The following is a 26776-nucleotide window of genomic DNA, read 5'->3' on the forward strand; positions in this document are numbered from 1 at the left end:
AGTTGTTGCAGTCAGCATTTTCAGCTGATTTTATAGACAGTACCAAGGAATCCTAAAGGATATTTTTCTCCTGGGGATTCATGCTGGGAAGAAGTCAGACACAGGTCGTCACATAATATTAAACAGCATTCAGCACATGTCATCCACCAACACTGAAAGGTTACTTGTCAGAGTTGGCAAAAATGCTCGGAACAGATATGGTAGATGGATAACAGCAGGTTATCTAGCTGGTTCTTCATATGTGAGCCTCAGTGGGCTGGCTATGGGCACAAGGAGCACCAGGAAGACTCTCCAAAACAAACGTCTACAAGGGCAGTGCCCATATCAAATGCTTTGCAGCAACAGTAGTAGCCATTAGGAAGAAATGAGATATTTCCTATGGAGACGGCCAATCAGTGAAAGAGGACCAGATTGACAGATTCTAAATAGATTCTATAATGGGTACTAGGATCACTTGCATATCCTATGTGGAAAGACTGCTACTTTCCTATAGGACTTTAAAGCCACATCTGTAACAATACCACGACTTCTGAGAACACAGATATGGAACACCCATTGTGGTGCCTTGTACACGGTTAGCACTCAAGACACATTTGTGAAACTGAATAGACCAGAATAAATAAGTGGTAAGAACCAGAATACTCATGAATGATTAATTTCATGCCAACTAATGGATTACTCAGGTTCCCCTTTTCTATGAAAAAATTTATTCAGAATTTTGAGTTTGGAAGGTGAGCTTAGAGTCATCTACTCCAGTACCCTTCCCTTTTCTTAACCAAAAATATTACATATTAATGATAGGCACAGGCAATTATTTAATGAAAATATGCTTTGATTTCTAAAGACCTCTAATTCATACCAGAAATGCAAGTCTAGTTAACACTGTCCCGTAATAAGTGGTAATAAATACTTTAATTTTCTCCTTAACTCATCAATGTACCTGAGGGCGTGCAGGCTCTAACACAGTTAAACAAGGCTTGTTGAGGATGTTCCTTGGGAAGCAGGCTGGCTATCTCCCAAGGGGGCTCAAGGTAACGAATGTACCACATTCCAGGGCAGTTTTTCTCAATCTTTTTTCACCAATGACCAGCTCCCTTGCCAAATGATAAATATAAAAATTTTACACCCCACTTATTATCACCTGAAATTAAAAACAAAATAAGTACCTTGATCAAAAGGAAATTTAAACTGTGTGAGACAGTGCCATACATCTGGCTTTTCTTACCCAAATCCCCTTACTTCTTTGGTGATCACCCCCCTCCCCCGCCAAAGTCTTATTTCTGCCTTCCTGGCTTAAAAACTGGTTTCATCAGCACTTTGAAGTAGAGCCATCCCTTGAGGCAGACTCACATTACCAAAGCTCACAAGGCTGATGTATAATACCAGAAGGCCAATTCATTAGCTTACCATGAGCAATGTAAATGTCACATGAGCCAGGGGACTTGTGCGGATTCCATCAGTGCATGTTCTCCCTGTTGGCAGACCTCCGCCAAAAGCTTAACCAAAATTATGAGGTTCCTCGTGAACATGGAATCTGGACAAAGAGCATGAGATGAATCAAATAGCCAATGGTATCAGGGTGAGCTAGCCTGATACATCATTTCCTTGGTCAGGATGATCTTGCCAAGGAAGCCATATACTATGTGGCAGCTTCCTGCATCCTTCCCCATAATACAAATTCCTTTGCCAATGCGAAGCCAATACTCCAAGGTTTTCGCTAAGGCTTCTCCTTCTCTGGAAAATGTTTGGATAAATTCTCCAATTTTTGCCTCTGTGACTTTCTCTTTCCTCCTTGTTGTTGTTAGGTGCTGTCGAGTTGGTTCCGAGTCATAGCGACTCTATGTACAACAGAATGAAACACAGTCCAATCCCGTGCCATCCCCACAATTGTTGTTATGCTTGAGCCCATTGTTGCAGCCACTATGTCGATTCATCTCGTTGAGGGTCTTCCTCTTTTTCGCTGATGCTCTACTTTACCAAGCATGATATCGTTCTTCAGAGGCTGGTCCCTCCTGATAACATGTCCAAAGTATGTGAGATGCAGTCTCACCATCCTCACTTCTAAGGACCATTCTGTACTTCTTCCAAGACAGATTTGTTCATTCTTTGGCAGTTCATGGTATATTCAATATTCTTCACCAATACCATAATTGAAAAGTATCAATTCTTCTTAGGTCTTCCTTATTCATTGCCCAGCTTTTGCATGTATATGAGGTGATTGAAAACACCATGGCTTGGGTCAGGCATACCTTAGTCCTTAAAGTGACACATCTTTGCTTTTTTTAGCACTTTAAAGAGGTATTTTGCAGCAGATTTGCCCAATGAAATGCGTCATTTGATTTCCTGACTGTTGCTTCCATGGGTATTGACTGTGGATGCAAGTAAAATGAAATCCTTGACAACTTCAATCTTTTCTCCATTTATCATGATGTTGCTTATTGGTCCAGTTGTGAGGATGTTTGTTTTCTTTATGTTGAGGTGTAATCCATACTGAAGGCTGCAGTCTTTGATCTTCATCAGTAAGTGCTTCAAGTCTTCTTCACTTTCAGCAAGGAAGGTTGTGTCATCTGCGTAACACAAGTTGTTAATGAGTCCTCCTCCAATCCTGATGCCCCATTCTTCTTCATATAATCCAGCTTCTTGGATTATTTGCTCAGCATACAGACTGAATAAGTATGGTGAAAGAACACAACCCTGATGCACACCTTTCTGACTTTTAACCAGGCAGTAACCCCTTGTTCTGTTCGAATGACTGCCTTCTGATCTACGTACAGGTTCCTCAGGAGCACAATTAAGTGTTCTGGAATTCCTACTCTTCACAGTGTTATCCATGAGTTGTTATGATCCACACAGTCAAATGCCTCTGCAGTCAATAAAACACAGGTAAACATCTTCCTGGCATTCTCTGCTTTCAGCCTGGATCCATTTGACATCAGCAATGATATCCCTGGGTCCATGTTCTCTCTAAATCCAGCTTGAATTTTATGGCAGTTCCCTGTCCATGTGGTGCTGCAATTGCTTTTGAACGATCTTCGGCAAAATTTTACTTGTGTGTGATATTAACGATATTGTTAGATAATTTCCGCATTCGGTTGGATCATCTTTCTTTGAAATAGATATAAATATGGATCTCTTCCAGTCAGCTGGCTAGGTAATTGCCTTCCAAATTTCATGGCATATATGAGTGAGGACTTTCAGCACTGCATCTGTTTGTTGAAACATCTCAACTAGTATTCTGTCAATTCCTGGAGCCTTAGTTTTTGCTAATGCTTTCAGTGCAGCCTGGACTTCTTCCTTCAGTACCATCAGTTCTTGATCATATGCTACCTCTCAGTTTGTTGTACTGTGGTGGCTTGCATGTTGCTGTGATGCTGGAAGCTATGCCAGGGGTATTCAAATACCAGCAGGGTCACCCATGGTGGACAGGTTTCAGCTGAGCTTTCAGACTAAGACAGACTAGAAGAAGGACCTGGCAGTCTACTTCTGGAAAAACTAGCCAGTGAAAACCTTATGAATTCTTTCCTTAGATGTTTTAATACATTCAATCAGGTTGTAAGCAAATCTTGCCATTCTTGAAGCCACTCTATCACTTAGGACCACTGTACATATCTCTGTACCAATGTATCACGGGCTCAGTTTAAAGTTTAACTCCTAGAGGACAATCTTATTTCTAAGTTCTTTGGGGGTGACTCACTGTGTCACTCATACTGATGGCAGTTTAAGTTTCCGTGTCTGTATGCAATGATCTCTACCACCCATCTGTCAGTTTGTTGTACTGTGGTATCTTGCGTGTTGCTATGATGCTGGGAGCTATGTCACCCGTTTTTCAAATACTAGCAGGGTCACCCATGGTGGACAGATTTCAGCAGCACTTCCAGATCAGGACAGGCTAGGAAAAAAGGCCTACTGATCTATTTCCAAAAGTTAGCCAATAAAAACCTCATGGATCACAATAGAACACTGTCCAACTTGCTTGCTTTGGACATGTCATCAGAAGGGATCCAATCACTGGAGGAGGACATCATGTTAGATGAATTACAGGGTCAGCAAGGGCAAGGGAGACCCTCGGTGAAAGGATTGGCATAATAGCAGCAATGATGGACTTAAACAGGCTGGTGATTGTGAGCATGTTTGGAATTAGGCAACATTTCGTTCGGCTGTACATGGGGTCATCAAGAGCCCGAGCTGACTTAATGGCAACTAACAACAACATGCAATAATCTGTATATACATTCACATGCATACATTTGTATGCTTTTTATTATTTATTAGAACTTAACAATTTGAGTGGTACAGCCAACTCATATGGCTAGGTTTTTCCCTTCATTTATAATGGAACCGTAGAACAGTACAGTTTTGCACTAAGAGCCTAAGATTTAACTGAGATGGTAAAATATCTGGAATATAACTGAAAACAGACAACTTACCATGATAGTGTTCAAAATGTATGCTTTCACAGACATCCCTTTTCCTAGGGTTAACAACTTCTACGCACGACACACGCATTCCAAACAATGGAAACATTTATATCTGAGCTATGTAAATGAAATAAGCAGCCTGACTTAGAAAAGTACTTGAAAGCCCTTTTAGAAAACGTCTATCTGATTTGATCACCCTGTTAATGCAGGGTGGAAAGCATGAGTTATGCTCCCTTGGGAAGATCAATAATACTCAGTACAGAGAAGGCCTTCTACACAGTTGCCTAAAGGAAGTGCTGGCCGTGGGTCAAAGGGGGTTACAGCCTTTACCCATAGCTCTTGTCCTAAATAGGCCCGTTGTCATCTCATGCTGCCGTGATGTATTCATTACTGACAAATAAGTTGCTTATATGAAACTGTTTTAGCTAAGAAAGGGTGGAATTACATTTTCCCACAATATTTTTTTCCCTCAAATGCTTTTAGACCATAAAAGGCTTTTAAAACCTTTTAGTCTGTGAAACCAGGGTGACCTTCCATACTATTTACCTCTTGGTAACACCCCATGGAAAGCTATAGGAACCCCATCCTTCAGCAGAATTCACAACAGAACGAAGAAGTTATCATTTACAGACAACGACAGGAAGTTTGTTTTCTTTCCAACAGTTCAAACCCAGTGTTGTTTTGTGAAAGGGCGTTGTCTCTAACTGCAGTGGTTCTTCACAAGGGCAGAGCTGCTAGGCAGGAGCAGAACAATCACTCTTGGGTAGCTGAATGCTTTCTGCAGTTCTCACACCCTGGAACAGGTAGTTCACTGATGGACCTCAGTACCAGGAAGTGTGATTTCCTTTCACTGAAGAAAATATTTCTACCAGAGGTCAATACAAAAATTGCAAAGTTTCCTTTTCTTAACAAAATACACATAATTATTAAATGAGTTAAATTCCATCTGATGGTATAGAAAAGATGCACAGGAAAGACAAAACCCCATTATCATTGGTTGCCTCCCTTGGATTTGAACTACCACACATGTCACTCTATGATGACTGTATCCATCAATTAGCCATCAGACTGGGCCCCCTCCCACAGCCTTTCTGTTAGAAAAACTGTCTTCTTAACCTGGCCTTTCACTGTCTTCTTTCTTTGCAGAAAAATAAAAACTTCCATGTCATTTCCTTCTTGTTCCTACATCTTTTATCATAGCCAAGTTTCTAGCTTTTAGGTGGATCTTACTATTCTTTGCACTTTGACTCACCTTGTTCATTTGGACACAGTGACGCTATGTGGGTTCCAATAATGTGATCACCTTCATGTGAACAAAACATGTATTGAACACCTATGTTGTGCACGTTGCTGGGCTAGGGACAGGGTGCTAGTTAGACACCTTGATTTAATAAAAACCAATAAGGAAAATCCTTATAAAAAATTTTTTTTTATATTTAGAAGATTTGATGGGGTAGGTCCCTTCACCTAGAAATCAGTTGATATCTCAAAAAATCACTAGGAAGATTGTTTATAAAAAAATGGAGAAACACATACAGAAAGGTGACTACAGCCACTTTGAAATATAACACAAAAACACCAGTGTAGTATGAAAAAGGATGGAAACCGTCTACTAAGAAACTACCAGGAAGTGAGTTTCTAAACCTATTGCAAATAATCATTTATTGCTATTTCATAACATTTGAGAGGCAGATAACCAAAATGCACTTTTTTGAGGTTGTCATCTCCATTTCTTCCATCAGGACATGCATTTTCCTCTCAATCTGTGCAGTGGTCTTTAAGTCGTATATGGCTTTATCTCCTAGCCACACTCTTTGGAGCTTTCATTTAGATATATTAAAAAAACAACAGTCACAATACTTACTGGCTCTTCTCACACTGCTAACATTATTGTTCCAGGAGCCTCTGAATTTGGGGTATTATAGTATCTGCATTGACACTAACATAATTTCTTAGAATCAAATACTTCTTTTAGATTCCGGTTTTGTTTATTGCTACTGGCTCAACGTTTGTTCCTTATGTGTTGCTGGTGAGGAGTGGGGAGAGGGGAAATACAGAAGCGAATAACGCAAATCTCCAGTGCTATATTCTGACTTCAGAAGGTATTTGTTACCACGTCCTCCCACTTGTTTTCCAGATTGCTGTGACTCAAGACTCCCAGACCTCGTAGTTAAATAAAGAATGATGATCTAGGAAAAGGAAACGTCAAAAGAAAACTAAGAGCCAATGGCTTGGCTCCTACGTCTCCTCTGAAAGGAAAACTTTTACCTGGTTGGTAGAAATCAGGCGACAGCTCCCTGGCCACAGCTCTCGCGATATCACTCTCCTGGCGGGCGGCCAGCGCAGCCTGGTCCGCGGCGTCTGCTTTAACCCTTGCATGAGCCGTCCTACACAGGGCACAAGAGGGCAAGTCAGCCAAGGCGGCACTCAATTAAGGAAACATGAACAATCTGAAGAAAAGTAATGTTAATTATGATCGTGGCCCAACACCTGCAACAGCAAATTTTAGAATCATTTTGTTGTGATATTTCAATGAAAACAATATGAATGAAACTATAATTGTCCTTGTTCTTAAAAGAAATGAAAGTATGAACAAAATCTGTGCAGCTTGATGCCAAATCTGGCTTTTGAAACTTTCTGGATCAAATCTCCTGTTAATTTTGGTTGGCGTCCCCTCCCAAATTACTGCTGGTAGAATTAAAGCATATGAATCAATATAGTGTTCATGGGTTTCATTCCTACGGTGTAGAATCAGTGTAACAATTTGATTAAGAAGGATCTGCCCAGTGGTGTCCAGGCAAATTGGCTCTCTGAAACAAAAGCAAAACAAAACTGATTTATAATTTTATTGATTACCAGTTTCTATCAAGTCGATTCAGATTCATTGCAAACCCATGTGTGTCAGAGTAGAGCTGTGCTCCATAGGGTTTTTGAATGGTTGGTTTTTTGGAAGTAAATCATCAGGCCTTTATTCTGGGTGGACTCAAACCTCCAACATTTCAGTTAGTAGCTGAGCACATTAACTGTTTGCACCCAGGGACTCCATTTGTTGACCGTTGTTGTTGAGTGCTGTTGAGTTGATTCCGACTCACAGCCGCCCTACAGGACAGAGTAGAACTGCTCCATAGGGTGTCCTAGGCTGTAATCTTTCCAGGAGCAGAATGTGGAGTCTTTGCTCCATGGAGCACTTTAACCATTGTGCCACCAGGGCTCCTTGTTTGCTGATTACCATGGTGTAAATACTCCCACCATGGCAGATTCCAAGCTATCAACTTTATGTCATTGAATGTGAAGTTGGGAAGAAATGCATGTAATTAATTGGCTTTCAGTACCCTACAGGAGAAGGCTGTAGCACACCACGGGATCTGCCCTAAGAATGTGCTCAGGAGGCCAGTTCTTTGATGTTTAAGTCTGTTTCTCGTATGAAAACAAAAAGGAGCCAAGCAAAGTTGGATGAGGAGGAATTGCATTTCTTTCAGTCTTCCATCTCCTCCCTGGCCCATCTTCACTCAGTGAAACCTATCTTCCTAGAGGACCAGGGCCAGGGAGAGGGCAGTAGGGAAAAGAATAGGTTTTCTTACAAGACAAGGCCCAAGAAGAAGGATTTGTAGGGTAAAACACAGAACTTTAGGCCACCCACTTCCAAAGCAGAAGACCTTGTCCAATTAGTATTTAGATGATGATCACAGTCATCTATTTCTTATAATTTTATAAATTCTTTATACTTTTATTAGCACTAAGAAGGGTTATAGGTTACTCTAAGTAAAAGCTTAATAAAAAGTCTAAAAGAGATGTTTGAACTTATTTTAGAGACACAGAAGAGAGGAAAAGTTGGGAAATGGCATTGTGCTCTAGCTGGTCTAAGGGGAGAACACACAGGTGGCAACTGGAGGAGGCCAGCAAACTGAATGCCTGGGACCACAGGAAGAAAAAAGGGAGGAGCTGACCAGAGCCTGCGGGGCTAACTGGTAGAGGCCCCATTCACAAATTACTTTCTCCGACTCTCTCCTCTCAGTTAGTGCTCACTGGGCCCATTTCACTCCTACTTAGGACCAAGCTGACCTTGGAGGGCTGAGGTACTGGAATGTAATCTTCATGAAGGAGGGCATTTTACATTTGGTCCTCTACTATATTCCCGGAAGCCCTGGTGGCATAGTGGTTAAGAGCTATAACTGCTAACCAAAAAGTCAGCAGTTTGAATCTGCCAGGTTCTCCTGGGAAACCCTATGGGGCAGTTCTACTCTGTCCTATAGGGTCACTATGAGCTGGAATGGACTAGACGGCAATGGGTTTGTTTTTTTGGTACTATATTCCCAATGTGCAGGACAATGCACAGAATACAATTGCCTGGCACATAGTATTTACTGAAGTCCCACTTGGTGAATAAAGGAATTAAAGATGCTTCTTCACAAACAGCTAGGTCGTTTCTAAAAAATAAATAGATCAGCTTTCAATCCTCAAGCTGTTATTTCTGAATCATGGAGCATGTTTTAGATGATCTTTGTCTATAGGGTATCGGCCATAGAAGGGACTGGATATGAAATGTGAAATGGAAACAAAATCTAGAGGGGAAGACCATATTCCTAAACAATAGGCTATAGTAGTCCACACACAGGTGGCCATGACTTTGATAACAGATAATGTTTTAGTCCTGTGTGTTGGGCTTGAGATGAATGGATGCACTCTGTTATGTTCTTTTAGTTTCTCAGAATCTCAACCCTTTTCTTCCCAGAATTATTTTCCATTTTATCTGCTATTCTTAGCTAGAGCCTAATTATATTGATGTATCATAATTGATGAAGCCACAAGAATACAACCATGCTGCCTTATAACATCTTCTAGCCCTTCCATGATAAATTTACAACACTTGAGTACAAACAATTTATTCTGATACAATCATGACACCACCATTTAGTCAAATAAATAGTAGTGTTAACACTACCACTTTTTACAGTATGCTAAGCAGAAAGAGAAGAACAGGCAAATACAGCTTAATTTTTCTTACAAATATATTTTGGAAGCACAGCATCAGTGGAGCTTCAGGTGATTTTTATACTTAACCCTTTACTTTTTTGCTTGTTCTATCCTGTAAGACCTAACAGGAAGGTTCCTTTCCATCAAGTACACCTGCCCTGCTCAGTGCTACTGCACAATTCTTTCTAAGATGAGGCAAAATCACAGTCAAGCCTGAAACCAGAGGTCTGCTCAAGAGCTTTTCGTAGCCCTGGGCTTGACAACGAGCAGCAGAAAAGGAACCCATCCTAAGTTTGCCGTTACACCAGCTTTGTGTGGCCAGGCCGCTGGCATGTCTAGGTTTTGCCTAGGAGAAACCTGGGCTTGACTCTGGCTCAGGTTAATGAATTCATGTGTTCAAATCCTAGGCTCAGTTCCAGCACTACACACGATCCCTTTAATCAGCCAACTGGTAAGACACGCCATTGTTCATTGTTCATGGGGTTGGGATTGGGGGTGGTCCAGGCCAGAAAGTCTAGGTGGATAAGCTAAAACTCAAAGTGGAGGCCCTGCTGCTGCAGCTGGTCCCATGGAAAACGTACGTATACAAGGAAACCTGGGTACCCAAGAAGCCTTTCATTTATTCAAAAGACTGCTGTCGTTCACAAGTTTTCAGATCCTTACAAATTATTACATATAATTTCACCCATAAAATGAAATAAAACAACTTCTTTTAGTTTGATATCAGCTGTAGGCTTTCTATTTTTTTTTTTAACAAATAAAATTTTAACTCATTGAGAGTTACTACGTTTGGGTGAAGCCATCAAAACAATATTGAGACATTGACCTCGGTATCTGAATAAGCTCATCCAGCACCTAAGTGGCTCCCCCTTACACATAAGCCTTGCAAAGGTCAACTGTGAACAGTGGAAACCGTAAAGGGGAAATTTCTGAATGCTAGGCATCGCCTACATCTAAAATAAGTATTTAATTATAAATTATTTTTCCCGTCAGAAATCTGATGAGTATCTGAGTTTTTTTTTTTTTAATTGGCTGAAATCGTGTTTCATAAGCTGTCGTGTCATTCTACTCAGAACAAAATAATCTGGCTTTCCAATTTTTCTTAAACATTGAATAATGTTTTTACAAAAAACATTCAATAAGTAAAACTGTATACAACATTCAGGAGTTTTGCTATTTCTACTTTTTATGTATTCTCTTCCTAACAATAACCTGCTTCAAACAATATCATACTATTTTTGAACATCTTTTTTTTTTTTTCATTCGTTACATATTAAATCAAAGTTACTTTCCTGAGTGCTTCAGCAGAGGGTATGATCTAATTGGTTAAAAATAAAGGCTTAAAAGTATTGGTTAAAAGTAAAGGGTTACAGATGTCATTTGCTTGGGGGTCCCAGTAATTACAGAAAATTGACTATTAGTAAAATTTAAAAATAAGAGCAATTGCTTATAAAAATCCAAATCTCAGGAGATGGGAATACCATTCTTTCAGTTGCTGAAGCCAAACACATTTGAGTCATTCCTGCCACCTCTCTTTTCTCCTACCACCTCCACTCTATCAGCAGCTCCAGTTGGCACTACCTTCAAAATATATCCTAAATCCAACTACTTCTCGCTCCCCCATGGCTTCCGCCCTGGTCAGAGCCACTGTCATCCTTCACCTGTGTGACTGCAATGACAGGTCTGTTCTCCCTGCTTCTATCCTTGAGGCCCTACAGACCATTTCCCTTCAAGATGTCTTAAAAATGCCTGAAGATAATAAAAAATTCTTTCCTAGGGTATGATATCACTCATAAAAAAATGCAAAAAATATGACCTGTTAGTCTTCCTTTTGGACTGTTACATTATTCACTTACAAGAGACCTAGATTTGAGAAACCCAATTAACTTGTGTTTTTTTTTTTTTTTTTACAGTTGTAGCCATTTTAGAAGAAATTAGTCCACTAGGCAAAGAATACTCCTGATATGGATAAAAACCACCGGGCTCCACTGATCTTAGTTACATATGGTCAGAGCATGATTTCTAAGTTACCTGCACCAAGAAAGAAACTGGTCTTCCCATCTTGATTTAGTTCTCTGATAGCACTGACCCAGCAAGGCTCAGCAGCTCTTCTTCCTGCTAAAGTGTACAACTCAGATGTCTGTCCCAACTTCTAGCTTTCAATCTTTCACACACCCATCTATTAATGGATATGGCAGATAAAGATTCTAATCTCGATTGGACAATGATTCTGCTAATGCCCAACCTTCAGAAATCTGATTCGGGTAGACTATTTCTTATGGGTCCCCATCTTTACTATCAGTTCTTGAATGTTAATTTCTAAGTTACTTTTTTTTTTTTTTTTACACACATACAAAAAAAGATAGGATTTGGAATAGTAACTTCAAGACGGAATTCATAATTCCTGGTTTAAAAAATGTCACATTAGCAGCATATTGTTGTCCTTTTTCCAAGGCAAGAGTTCCTCTCTTCTTTTCCTCTAAAAGCAATATCAAGTTGTATAGATATAAAATGTAAACTAAGGGCTATATAAGTTTGGCATGTGATCTTCTAAGAGTCCACTTTTACAGAGGTGTTAGGATACAGGCTTTGAAAGCATCAGTAGTCAGGGACTATGCTGAACCCACAAAGTCTAGGTCACAGACACTTCTTGTCAATGAAATAAAGTCAAACCACATTACTTTGGCTGTCATAGAAATGCCTTCATAGAATCGGAATTAATATCATACTGTTGGCTTTTTAACAACGGCACATGGCAGGAACCAAGATTCATATGAAGAATGTTTATATATACCTTTTGTAAAATGCTGCCCATTGTCATATTGATAAAGACCCTAGGTGATAAATTTCTCTTAAGAATTTAGTGCCAGGAAAAAACTGGTCTCTGATGATAAATGAGACTGTTTCCCTGTATCATACGCTAAGAACTATATAATCGATTGTTCCTGTTTTTGCTAAGCCACCAGGAAACCTGCAGTAAAATTATCGTCAACATATGTGTATAGTTCTCTAATTACATGGCTTTAACTCCGTGGACCCAATGTCAGGAATGCTATTATGTATGTGACTCATAACACCCTGCAAATCCTTTTTGGAAACTGGCAGGATATTAAAAAACAAAAAAATTTACTCCTGGATTAATAAGCTCTTGTTATACTAAATTTTTTCTGAACCCTCGCTGCTCACAGTGTGTTAATGCTCAGGGGATGTATGAAATAACTTTGTGGGACAACAGAACCTACTATTCAACCTCTTTTATGAGACTTTTTTTTGTCTATAATCAGAACATTTTCAAATTTGAAAAATGAGTCCTCCTTCTTAAGTGCTTTACAGACTTTATTCCCTAACACTTGACCGTAAACTTAATAAGCCTAAAGGCAAGATTCTCTGGATACACTGGCCAGCTTAAAAGCACATTTTCTAATTCTCATTTGGAATATGCCAAGTACTTGGCTTTTACTTTATTCTGGGCTTTATACAACTTGTCTAAGATTTGCCTTCCTATGTTATGTAGTACATATGCATTGAGAAAAATCTGATGTAAACACATTTAAGGAACATTTCATTCTTGAAATGATTTCTGGAGGAAAGTTTACTTTTTTAATGTGGATCATTCTAACATTAAAAAACATACCATTAAATGAGAATACAACTTAAAATATAATCACCTGATGTATACGTATTTATTGAGCATCCTATGTGCCCAGAGGCGGGTAAAAAAAAAAAACCCAAACCTGTTGCCATGAAATCGATTCTGACTCACAGTGATCCTACAGGACAGAGTAGAACTGATCCACAGGGTTTCCAAGGAGTGGCTTGGTGGATTCAAACTACCAACCTTTTGGTTAGTAGCTATAGTGCATTGTAGCTCTTAACAACTGTGCCACCAGTGCCCAGAGGAAGTGAAGAGAAAAGACCAAAGGTTGGGCTCTCGGATGAGAAGTTGCTGCACTAATCCCAGTCATGGCACGATAAGGGTTAAAGAGGGTAATGGCAGTAAAGGAACAAAATAACCAATGGACACTTTAAGGGAAGAAGCGTAGGAACTTGGAAACATGAGGACAGGCTCCATGCCTGTTTTGCTAGCTCTTACCACACAGCTTGGCACAGAGGCTGTCCTCAACAAATTTTCAGTGGAATGGATAAATGAATAAAGAGGAGATAAAAATAAATGATAAGTCCAAGATGTCGAACATGGTATACAGACGAACGGTCTTACTACACATGGAAACTGGCAGGTGGGAAGAGGAGACGGCTAGAAGAAGACAAGCTCAGCTTTAGAGAAGGAGAAATTTACATACCACAGGCATACACGTGGCTGTAATGCAAATTAAAGGTCAAAGCATAAATGCGGACATTATGAACACAGAAGATGAGTTCATGAAAGGTAGATGAGTCCACCAAATAAGTGAACCAACAAAGCAATGAACCAAGGACCAAGAAAAAAGTGTTCTAGGGACCCAGTGAAGGAAACGGCGAAGTCAACAGAGTGGTGGGAGCATGTAGGTAAAAGATGAACTTTCAGTAGGACTCTTCAAAGTTCTTGGATCAATCATGTGCCCCTCCTTAGAGTTAAGGGGGCCAGGTCCAAACGCGGCTTCCCCCTAGGGGCATTTGCACTTTTATTTCCCAGCTGATTGGATGATTTATGTGCTGTCATGAAACAATTACCATCTGAAGAAGGAATGGTTTGTTAATCCTGCAGTGTGCTGGAAAGGCTGAGCAAGGTGAGGGCTGAGAAATGGTTGCTAGACTGGATGAGGACCTTTGAGAGGTCAGTTCTACTTGAAGTCATGGCATTGGCCAGGCTGTAGGGAGCTGATGGGGAAATGGCAAGAGGAAGTAGAGGAAGCAGGTGTGTGCTACATGCTGGAGACTTTTGACCCAGAAAGGAAGGACAAAATTTGCACTACAACCAGAGGATTAGCTGGGTCAAGTGAAAAGACGTTTTACTCATGGGAAAAAGAGCTGACTACATGTCTGAAGGTGGGAAGAAAGATGCTCAGGGAACAGGAGAAGATGAAAAAGCTCTGAGAACGTGGCTATTGTTGGAGTCAGGTCCTAGATGAGCAGAAAGAAAGAAGGACTTCCAGATTGGATAGCAGGAAGCAAGGAGAACAGAGAGAGAGAGAAAAACACTGATGAGTCGATGCAATGTCTTGAGGTTATTTGAAGGGCTATCAGCTTCAAGGAGGCCAAGAGTGCTATGGGCTTTGGATCCAGACTGATCTGGTTATCATTTATTGACTGGGCACCTAAGCCTTGATTTTCTTTCTTGTAAAATGTGAACAATATTTAATTGTAGGACTGTTCTGGTATGAGAACTGATTGATACAAGTATTTAGCACTAATAGATAAATGGCCATTATTAGTACTCTGGTTAGGAGAATCTGGGGCTTAAAGCAAGAGGAAGATTTAGAATCAGCACCGTATATAAGTTCCAAGGAACGGAAGAATGGAGTATTGGAACTGCTGAATGAGACCAGGAGGCCCCGACTTCAGGCCCACATAATTCTGCATCTTTTTCTAGCAGGGCTGTCTTTGCTGAGAGAGGCAGAGAAGGTGGTAGGTGGCTGTGATACAGGGTTAGAGACTGGGAGAAGGGAGGAGGGGAGCATAACGTAACTAACCACAGAGTTTTGGATGGGGAGGAAGTATATGTAGCCCACAGTGGCCTTTAGACCAGATAAAGAGAAAGGGTTAAGTTAGAATCAAGAGGAAAATGTGAAGGTAATTTGAAAATTCCGAGAGACTTAGGAATATATTTAAAATCACATAGCTATTCAGTAGGATGAACTGGGTGGAGCACAGGTCTCTGAACCTTTACGATACAGCCTGGTAACTCTGCTTTGAAAAGAGATTTCTTCATTACGCTTCTAGATTTGTGCCTTAGCAAAAATTTGATTATTAATTTTCTAGTTATTTTTTCTTTTTGCTACAAAAATTCATTTATATCCATTTTTCTATCTTCTTATATTCACGCTTTTCCTTCAGTTTGAGCACCCTCTTCACTTCTCTACGCAATTCTTTAATAGATTTACAACTCCTATTAAAAAATGCAAATTTTGAGCTTTCTTCTACTAATATTTTTAAACCAGTTGGCTGACTTTCAAGTAAAATAAACACAGCTTAGACAACATCTTACTAAAGATTATAAGAAAGATTTGGTTTTCATCAAGGTTATTCTCTAGCAGGAACATTTTTAGGTGGTATTAAAAATATATGGATTCATCCAGCTCATAGTTGTCTTCCCCAAATTGGTAATTAACACCTCCAAGTTTAAAATATGAGAAAATCATCAAGTTCTTCCTGAAGTCTTAAAAAGAAAGTTTTCTTCTTTTTCCTCACGAGGGTCTCAAAACATTTTCTCTTGTGATTTTATCTATTTTCAGCATTTGCTGTGTTAAACTGAGGACGGAAATTGTTCATTCCAATAAGCAAGAGAAAAAAATGATATCCAAGGATATCGAGAAAATGGAGGCATCAACAAATACCTTATTTTTACACAAATAACACGTGCCCTCCGTGTTTGTTTGCTGGGCACACCCTCCCTCCTAGAGGCACCCTCACAAGTGCCACCATGCCAATCCTCTTCCACATGTTACTGTAAAAAAAAATTAGCATAGTGCACTTGTGAAATTACTTCAAGGGAGAGGGCACAGCCAGTGAACAAATGCAGAAGGTACACGTTATTTGTGTAAAATACAGTAAATAAACCAGGGTGTTATGGATTGAATTGTGTCCACCCAAAATGTGTGTCAACATCAAACAGATACATGCATACCCAGGTTCACTGCAGCACTGTTTACAATAGCAAAAAGATAGAAGCAACCAAGGTGCCCATCAACAGGTGAATGGATAAATTATGGTATATTTACACAATGGAATACTACGCATCGATAAAGAACAATGATGAATCTGTGAAACATTTCATAACATGGAGGAATCTGGAGGGCATTACGTCGAGTGAAATCAGTGAGTTGCAAAAGGACAAATATTGGATGACACTACTATCATAAGAACTCAAGAAATAGTTTAAACAGAGAAGAAAATATTCTTTGACGGTTACAAGACTGGGGAGGGAGGGAGAGGGGTGTTCGCTAATTAGATAGTAGACAAGAACTATTTTAGGTGAAGGGAAAGACAACACACAATACAGGAGAGGTCAACACAACTAGACTAAACTAAAAGCAGTTTCCTGAATAAACCAAATGTTTCGAAGGCCAGCGTAGCAGGGATTGGGGGTTTGGGGACCGTGGTTTCAGGGGACATCTAGGTCAACTGGCGTAATAAAATCTATTAAGAAAACATTCTGCATCCCACTTTGGGGAGTGGCGTCTGGGGTTTTAAATGCTAGTGAGCAGCCATCTAAGATGCATCCATTAGTCTCAACCCATCTGGATTAAAGTAGAATGAAGAACATCAAGGAAGCAAGGTGATTATGAGCCCAAGAGACAGAAAGGGCCACATAAATCACAGACTACAGCAGCCTGAGACCAGAAGAACTAGATGGTGCCCAGCTATAACCGATGACTGCCCTAACAGGGAACAAAACAGAGAATCCCTGAAGGAACAGGAGAGCAGTGGGACGCAGACCTCAAATTCTCATAAAAAGACCAGACTTAATAGTTGACTGAGACTAGAAGGACCCTGGAGGTCATGGTCCCCAGACCTTCTGTTAGCCCAAGACAGGAACCATTCCCAAAGCCAATTCTTCAGACAGGGATTGGACTGGACTATAAGACAGAAAATGATACTGGTGAGGACTAAGCTTCTTGGATCAAGCAGACACATGAGACTATGTGGGCAGCTCCCGTCTGAAGGGAGATGAGAAGGCAGAGGGGGACAGAAGCTGGCTGAATGGACACAAATACATGGTGGAGAGAAGAAGTGCGCCATCTCATTGGGGGAGAGCAACTAGGAGTATACAGCACGGTGTATGTAAGTTTTTGTATGAGACTGACTTGATTTGTAAACTTTCACTTAAATCAAAATAAAAATGAAAAAAAAAAGTGTGTCAACTTGGCTAGGCTATGATTCCCAGTATTATGACTGTCCACCATTTTGTCATCCGATGTGATTTTCCTATGTGTTGTAAATCCTATCTCTATGATGTTAATAGGTCAGATTAGCAGCAGTTATGTTAATGAGGCAGAACTCAATCTACAAGATTAGATTGTGTTTTAAGCCAATCTCTTCTGAGACATAAAAGACAAAAAAGAGAGAAGTGAGCAGAGAGACATGGGGAACTCATACCACCAGGAAAGCAATGCCGTATTCTCTGGACTGGGGTTCCTGGCACTGAGAAGCTCCTTGACCAGGGGAAGATTAATGACAAGGACCTTCTCACAGAACCGACAGCCAGAAAGCCTTCTGGTTGAGCTGGCACTCTGAATTTGGACTTCTAGCCTACTAGACTGTGAGAGAATAAATTTCTGTTTGTTGAAGCCCTCCACTGTGGTATTTCCATTATAGCAGCACTAGATAACTAAGACACAGGGCTACCTTTTTTTGTTTGTTTGTTTAATATCTTTAAATAAAAGTACTACTTTGTATAGTTTGGGTGGACAAAGGCAGTTTTGAAGATGAATGCATGTACATGGAGAAACTTCATTAGAGATATTTCATTAGAGAAATGCAAGGTAGGATTCAAATAAAGTAAGCAGAAAAATCATGTTAAACTTTTTGGCTCAAATAATAGGAATCTTTTCCTCCTGGTTCTGGTGGATTGTTAATGATCTGCTTCAATATTATGGTGCTTATAATACTCGGAATATTCTTGACCAGGAGCCAGCTGTCAGCCTGGGTATCTACTCTAAACACATTCAATGAACTTTTAACCTTTAAGTATCTCCATGGTAGAATTAATTAATTCTGGGGCCCAGGATGCCATGACTGCTGGTGGGATTGATGGAGTCCTGCTGCAGTCACTGAGGAATGTAGGGCTGCCTTCCTAAGCTCCATTCCTCAGAGACAGATGTAGTACCCTGAATGGAAATATTCCTCACCAATAAGAGCTTCAGACCAAGTCCAAAAACTTTCAAGAAGAATTCCAGGCACCGGAGGAATGCTGTGCATTCCAAGAACAAGGGGGAAATTTAGGATGTGATTTCCACTGGGTTAAGGACTTCCCTTGAAGGCCAGGAATTCAGAATCTAGTGATTGTCATCTTGTAACTAGGGAATGTCAGACTGAACTCTGAAACAGCAGGAAGAACTACCTGCCAAACCCCAAAGCCTGCCCTTCTCAGGGTGGAGAGTTGTTCAATGGTATTATTCAGGTCCAAAGCTTTACCTGCTGCTTGGCTCGTATTTGACAGCTGCTCTAGTTTCTCTGGAAACCCTGATGGCATAACGGTTAAGTGCAACAGCTGCTAGCCCAAGTGTTAGCAGTTCGAATCTACCAGGCGCTCCTTGGAAACACTATGGGGCAGTTCTACTCGGTCCTATAGGGTTGCTATGAGTCGGAATCAACTCAAGGGCAATGGATTTGCTTTTTTTTTTTTTTTTTTTTCCTGGTGTCTCCAGGTTTGCCTCAGAGCATTGGGCTATAATTTCCATGTGAGATTTCCCAAATGTGCTAAGTTTTATCTGGTAGTAGATCACCGGAACTAGTTCTTCCTTCCTTCTCAATACAGTCACATTAATAAAATGACAACAGACTTGGCCACCCAAGGACAGGCCCTCACCTTACTGGCTGACCCTGTCCCCACCTGAACCAAAAATGTGAAAACTCCCCTTGCACATAAGGCAGAGAACACTGCAGCCATGAGAGGCTCTCTAGAATTCTGATGGAAATCTGTAAAACATTAATTATAATTTTGGATCAGAATAATGCTGCAACAGATACAATGGGGACTGAAACGTCACATCCCACTCATCATAGTTTCCATTCTGGCAGGATAAAAATGCAGGGCACAGAAAGCCCTTTTGCTGTTTCATGTGGAGTCCTCCTAGTTACCCTGAAAAGACGAGGGACATCGATGACCCCAGAAGTCTATCAGAGCCAGTCACGGTGGTCAGAAGAAGCCTATCCTAAAGGAACCTCCATCCCCTCAGAAGTAAGTGTGGCCCCTGCTGCGCTGCCCTGTAGACAGAGCTTCTTCCAAAGAGGAACTGGAACGCCCTGGGAGTGGCATTCATTTCTCAGAGTTAGAAGGGCACTTAAGCCTCTTTCCAACCAAGAAAGGAGCAGGAGACAGTACGTAGAAGCTTGGGGTTGGTGAGCTGCTTGCTGTTCACATCTGTGCTCTGTTGGGGCTTTCACTAATGTTATAAACATCCTGCTGTTCCTTATCTTCCCATTGACACTTTCAGGTTTCAGATCACTTTTGAATTTGTGTCTCCTAAAACAATCACTCCTGGCCTATCATTTTTTTTTTTTTTTACTGCTGCCCAAATCCTCATTCTGATGTCCAGTATTACAGTTCTTATCTTTTCATGATTAACTATTGATATTTTTCTCCCTCAAACAAAACCTCAACATACTTAATGATTTACAAATGCCTAAAAGAAAGGCCTGGCGATCTGCTTCCAAAAATTAGCCAATGAAAACCCTATGGATCACAATAGGATATTGTCCGAAACAGTGCTGAAAGATAAGTCCCCTAGGTTGGAAGGCAACAATGGACTCAAGCATGCAGGTGATTATGAAGATGGCACAGGACCAGGCAATGTTTAGTTTTGGTCTGTGTGAGTCTGAGCTGACTCAAGGGCAACTAACAACAACGGCAGAAATGCTTTTAAAATACTGTATTCACTACTCAGGCACACAAGTAGAATGTAAATATCTGCTAATTTTTCTTTTCCTACTTATTATATATATTGCACACAACACCATCCTGCTCTGACTACTCTACAATTCTGGTGGTAGAGTCAAAGCTTCTTATCCCTTAAATTTCTGGTAGATGGTCACTGGCAGCAATAATTATTTATAAACATGAAGTTTCTCTGCAACACTTTTCTGAGATACCACAGTATCAACATCTCAAATGAGTGCTCTTATATGACACAGTGAAATGAAAAAGGTTCTGATGCTGGTGTGAGGTAGACACTGCTGTCATACCCCGAGCCCTAAGACACTATGACGTCACCCCAGGTGACATTTTTTTGTATGATAAATAGCTTCTTCAAAGTTTACTCATTGAAATAACTTTTCCACGGTACCAGCATAATTTCAGAAAACGGCTTGTCTACCTTGGTTCTAAGACTCTGACTGCGGAAAGAATACATAAAAAAAATACATAAGTACAGGTAAATATATACATACATTTTTAATATGTTCTTTCTGGGTATATACAGTGAAACCTGTGACAGCTGAAATTGGCAGGATTGCCTTGTTTTTCTCGGTCTCGAAAGTTTTCCGACTTTGACAGGGTGCAGTTTATTAGTGGAAAATATTTGAGTTAAAAACCTTCTCTGACAGGCTTCTGCCTTACATAGATTCCAGCTTTTGCAGGTTTTACTGTATCATATTTGATTGAAACATCTGCACCAACAAATAACCACTATTTTGAGTGTCTGGAGGTTATTCTGTTTGTTTTAATTTGGGGCAAATACTTAACTGTAGCTATTATCTTCTATCTAATAAAACGTTCATTGTTTTTTTTGAATCTGAGGGAACATGACAGAGTTGACATGAAGAAAAACTAAAAACCAACCAGCCAAACAAAGAAAACACTTCAGGAATGAATAGCTTAACACAAACACTAGATAAAAATTCATGTACTCACCGCTACCACTGCCGTGACAACTAGTTAACTCAGGGATGCTCACAATTTCTAATTATAATTTCATTATGTACAGTACCAGGCTCCTTTGTCAAATAAGGCTTTATTACAGGGTTATAATGTAATTCAATTCACGGGTTAAAAATATTTCCTACGCCTGGAAAACCTAATTGCAATGGTGTTGCCCTTGACTTGATGAGAAAACATTGAGGCTGCATTTCAGTCACCAGACTTAATTTTTAAAATAAGCATACAGTACACTTTATTCAGATTTTTAAGTGTCGTTCTAAACTTCTGAGTGTTTTCCCCAGTCTTCTCTTCTCTGCTCTGGAAGTGTGTGCTGGACGGGATTTAAGTTATGAAGCAGAGGAGCTAGCTGCTGCTGTTACTCTAGCCTTTAACATCTATCTCAAAGCCCGTTTTTCCCATCCCTTAGCCAGCTCTTGGCAAAGAGCCTCACTCCCTGCCATTTGCCACTTGTTCTGGGCTATTTTAATTCTGGACAAGCTGTGGTAGTAGGCTATATTTAAATTGGCCTGCTCTGTGAAGAAACACGGCAAGTGCACGTGGCACCTTTTCCCTTTTTGACATAATCCAATCGGGCTCTGGCTTTGAACCAAGCTTTGTAAGGTTTTAGAGCATACATACTAGCTTGCCTTACTCCCCTCCTCCACTCCCCAGGTTTTTATCACCCCATAGGTGGGGCAGTGGTAGTCTCCTGGGAAGGAGTACCCATGGCAGGGGCCGATGGGGCAGGCACTGAAAATTTAAGAGTAAACTGAGAAAAATGAAGAATAATTAAAGGAAAAAAGATCTCACTGGCTCCTGGCTGAGTGCAATCAGAATATTTTTAGAATAATTTCTCAAAGACAAATTTCCTGACCAGGTTTGAATTTTGTAGTATCTTAATACATTTCCTGAGAGAGCCTTAAGAGAAACTATAAAACAAAAAACCAAACCGACTGCTATCGAGTCAATTCTGACTCATAGCAACCCTACAGAACAGGTGAGAACTGGCCCATAGAGTTTCCAAGGAGCACCTGGCAGATTCGAACTGCTGACCTCTTGGTTAGCAGGCATAGCACTTAACCACTATGCCACCAGGGTTTCCTAAGAGAAACTATATGCACATAAAAACCCAGATTTCTCATTTCTCAAGTTTCTGAGCTTTTGTAAGGGGACATTTTAACAAACACTTGGTTCTAGCTGCACTCCCCCCTCCTCCATCCGCTGCGATCATTTATACACTCCTGTGCTAGATAGGGAGTCCCTGGCTGGCATAATGGTTAATGTGTTTGGCTGCGAACCAAAAAGTTGGCTGTTTGAGTCTACCCAGAGGTGCCTTGGGAGAAAGGCCTGGCAATCTACTCCCCAAAAACCAGCCATTAACAACCCTGTAGAGAACAGTTCTAGTCTGACACTCTGTCAGAACTGACTCAACAGCAGCTGGTATTGGTGCTAGATAGAAAGTATAAGTTCTTGGTTGGAGTTCTGCTGTTGCCTGGGAGAAGAAAAATGGGTCAGAAATGCCCTCTACTCATTAAAAATTAAAAAAAAAAATTTAAAGAACACCAGCTGCTGAGATCTTATAAACTTTCAAAGCTATCCTAAAGCCAGAATTATCAATCTAGCATGAAGTTAACAATATAGACAGTTAAAACTTCTAAGGAAATATTTTACAAGTCAAGTACTTTTACCTAAAGATCTTCCTGTACGTGAAGCTAGTATCGATCTACTCCTTTTGCTGGCAGTAGAATTAAAATCCAGACCAGTTACATACTCATATCCATCTAGTAGGTTTAGAGGAGCTGAAATACAGAAACCCAGATTTCTGCTTATTTACCTAATTTGCCTGCTGTCAGCCAAGTTTCTACTTGATTTTCTGCTGAATAAACTTGATCTTTGAGTATCCCAGAGGTAGTAAATAATAGACTGTGCTTTTGTTTTCTGGGATAAGCCAGAAAACCACCTTAGAAATGTTATGTTAAAAAAAGTATTCATCTATATAGACTAGGCAATTAATATGAAACCACTTTTAAATGCCCCTAACAAAGAAGAGGCCATTAGTAGACTTTTTGGTTACAGGTAATCAGGGCTAAGGACTTCCAAACTTATGTAAATAGTAGCAAAACAAAGATAAGGGAAATGAATCAAAACAGAGATGTTTATTTTTACTAGTGGGTACACAAGTGCTACTAAATATAGCTGTGATTTGAATATTACGAAAACACAACTCAAAATAAATCCCATATCACTTCTAGTGCTCTATATGCTTTCACAGAGCTAATTCCAACTTTCAATAAACGTCATCTTCTTTCCTGAATGCATTATCAGCTCCCTGGTATTGTTTTAGGTAAGAAAGTTACTTAAGTTCTTCCTAGCTTTTCTTTTCTTCACCTCAGATATTGTCCAAACTCATTCTCAAAGGCAGCATGACATGAAAAATGTGAGACTCTTTCGCCATGAACTATACCCAGTAAAAACCATGAACTATGCGTAACTGTATTTAGCAATAAGTCATGTATTTACAAGTCTGGATCAAGAACCTGCCATGGAGATGCTGCCAATGAGAGTATAATTGTGGCTACATCACAACAGATAACGGGAGTATGATGTTCCTAAAGGAGCTTCAAATCCTTTAATGTAACTGCGCTAACAGCCATCAGGATTTTCCTTGCATAACAAGTATGTGAGGAAGACTCTTTCCTACTTGCTGGTCTGAGAATACAGGAGACAAGGCGCTGAGAGAATTCTTTTTCCTAGGTCAAAATGAAGGAGGAAAGAGACAGCGACCAAGTCTGACCTCTTTTTACGATTTCAGTGATTACTATTAGCACTTTTAAAGACATAGTCCTAATAACTTGCTTATGATATCTTCTGCTTCCCTGAAATTACTATCATATAAAATAGGTACATATATAGATCATGTACATTCCTAGATTAACATAAACAAAGGAGTTAATGGGTCATTATTTCTAAGAAGGAGTCCCTGGGTAGTGCAAATGATTAATGCGCTCGACTGCTAACTGAAAGGTTGGAGGTTCACATGTACCCAGAGATGCCTCAGAAGAAAGACCTAAAAAAAAAATCAGTCATCAAAAACTCTACGGAGCATTTCCATTGGGATACTCACAGGAACATCATGAGTCAATCAACTTGATGGCAACTGTTTTTTTTTTTAATTATCTCTAAGAATGACGAGGTAATGGAGGCGTTAAAGAGAAATTACATCACACTTCTTAAGGAGCCTAGAAGGAGAGGAACTGATATCAACACGCTGCTCTGAAGCTGAGAAGGTGCAAGCAGAAGATGACCTGTCACCTCTGCCCTCTGCAACGTGGGGTCAGCTTCTGCCCCTAGCAGTTACATGGCAACAACAGGACCATGTACAATATACACATATATACACAGGCTCTCTTCCTAGTCAATGACTTGAAGTCTGTAGAGAATATCACTGGAAAAATATAAACATCTGGGATATATTTATTGTATTAAGAAAGTATTGACTATAATGATGCTGATGATAATAACTGTTAACATTTACTAAGAGTTTGTTACATGCCAGGCTTTATTTGAATTATCAGTTCTAAGGACTTCATGTGGAATTTCTACTGGAATCTACCGGGGTATTAGCCACTGAGTGACAATAGCTAATTCCAAAGAAGATAAGAACTGTACACACACACGCACATACACACACACACACACACCATCCTAGTAAAGAAGTAGATTTTTCTCTGGTGGTCTTTCGATTCTGTCTGCAAATACTTGGTTTTCCTCCTCATCTGAATTACTAAAAGATACACATACTCTTCCAGATATGAATTTTTAATTTCTCTTAAGATTTCTCCTTTTCATATGGGTTGATATTTGTATGTAATAACCTTTTAGGCACAAGCACAACTTTTGTTTAGATAAAAGTACAATCTACTGTATCAAGTAACAAGTGATTGTTAGGGCACTAGCTTTTCAAATGATTTTACGTCAAGATAAGGAATTTACCAGGCTGCGACATCTCTTTCACACACTTTTAAAATGTTGAGGTGTTGCCAGTGTTGCTGTCTTTCGCTGGGGTTGCAGTGGGTGGCACACACCAAGCCCTCTACACGGGCACGCCACGCCTCTGGTGGTGGCATATGAAGCCTTCGGCCTGCCAGGCCACCCTGGGGCCACATTTGCCTTCTCATCCTGGTTCCTGCCGTGCTCCCGCCATCTGGAGGCGCTGACTGTTCTCTCCACACCTACTGCCCTCTGCATGTCCTTAGGTGTCTCAGCATTCATAACGTTTGGCATTGAAAACCTGGAAACCACTTAATCTACAGCATATTGCTACAGCCACAGGATAAATGCAATCTTTGGATTAAAAAAAAAAAAATTTTTTTTTTTGGATTAGATTAGCATAATGGAAATTTCACGGTCTCCCAGGACTGGCTATCTAGATGCAGACACATTATTATTCAGGATGTACAGACTTCAAAAGTACCAAACTAACAGTATCTCTTACATTTTATTGGAACACACTCAAAGTTGAGTTTCTTGCTGTTTGTTTAATTTATTCCTATTACCTGGCCAACCGGCTGGAAGACATATATATTTATGCTTATTCCCAAAAAAGATGATCCAACCAAATGTGGAAATTATCAACAATATCATTAATATCACATGCAAGCAAAATTCTGCTGAAGATCATTCAAAAGCAGCTGCAGCAGTGTATCGACAGGGAACTGCCAGAAAGTCAAGCTGCACTTAGAAGAGGACATGGAAGTAGGGCTATTACTGCTGATGTCAGATGGATCCTGGCTGAAAGCAGAGAATACCAGAAAGGTGTTTACCTGTGTTTTACTGACTATGCAAAGACATTTGACTGTGTGGATCAAAACAAATTATGGATAACATTGCAGAGAATGGGAATTCCGGAACACTTAATTGTTCTCATGAGGAATCTGTACTTGGATCAAGAGGCAGTCAATCTAACAGAACAAACGGATACTGCATGGTTTAAAAGTCAGGAAAGGTGTGCATCAGGGTTGTAACCTTTTACCATACCTATTCAATCTATATGCTGAGCATATAATCCAAGAAACTGGACTATATGAAAAAGAACGGAGCATCAGTATTGGAGGAAGACTCATTAACAACCTGCGTTATACAGATAACACAACCTTGCTTGCTGAAGTGAAGAAGAGTTGAAGCACTTACTGATGAAGATCAAAGACTTCAGTATGGACTATACCTCAACATAAAGAAAACAAAAATCCTTACAACTGGACCAATAAGCAGCATCATGATAAACGGAAAAAAGATTGATGTTGTCAAGGAATTCATTTTACTTGGATCCACAATCAACATCCCTAGAAGCAGCAGTCGCGAAATCAAAAGACAAATTACATTGGGCAAATAGGCTGCAAAAGACCTCTTTAAAGTGTTGAAAAGCAAAGACATCACCCTGAGGACTAAGGTGCACCTGACCCAAGCCATGGTGTTTTCAATCACCTCATACGCATCCAAAAGCTGGACAATGAATAAGGAAGACTGAAGAATGGACACCGTTGAATTGTGGCATTGGCGAAGAATATTCAATGTACCATGGACTGCCAAAAGAATGAACAAATCTTGAAAGAAGTAAAACCAGAATGCTCCTGAGAAGCAAGGATGG

General features: G+C 40.1%; 1 protein-coding gene across 1 annotated transcript in view; it reads right to left on the minus strand.

The window, feature by feature from the left end:
* Positions 1-26776, minus strand: part of JPH1 (junctophilin 1) — an 88722-nt gene that overhangs the window by 15353 nt on the left and 46593 nt on the right. The window contains exon 3 of the mRNA XM_064267858.1: positions 6687-6805. Coding sequence (XP_064123928.1) covers positions 6687-6805 — 119 coding nt within the window. The remainder of the gene's footprint in view (positions 1-6686; positions 6806-26776) is intronic.

The sequence above is a fragment of the Loxodonta africana genome, chromosome 14 (genome assembly GCF_030014295.1).
Source record: "Loxodonta africana isolate mLoxAfr1 chromosome 14, mLoxAfr1.hap2, whole genome shotgun sequence".
In the NCBI taxonomy this organism is placed as follows: Eukaryota; Metazoa; Chordata; class Mammalia; order Proboscidea; family Elephantidae; genus Loxodonta; species Loxodonta africana.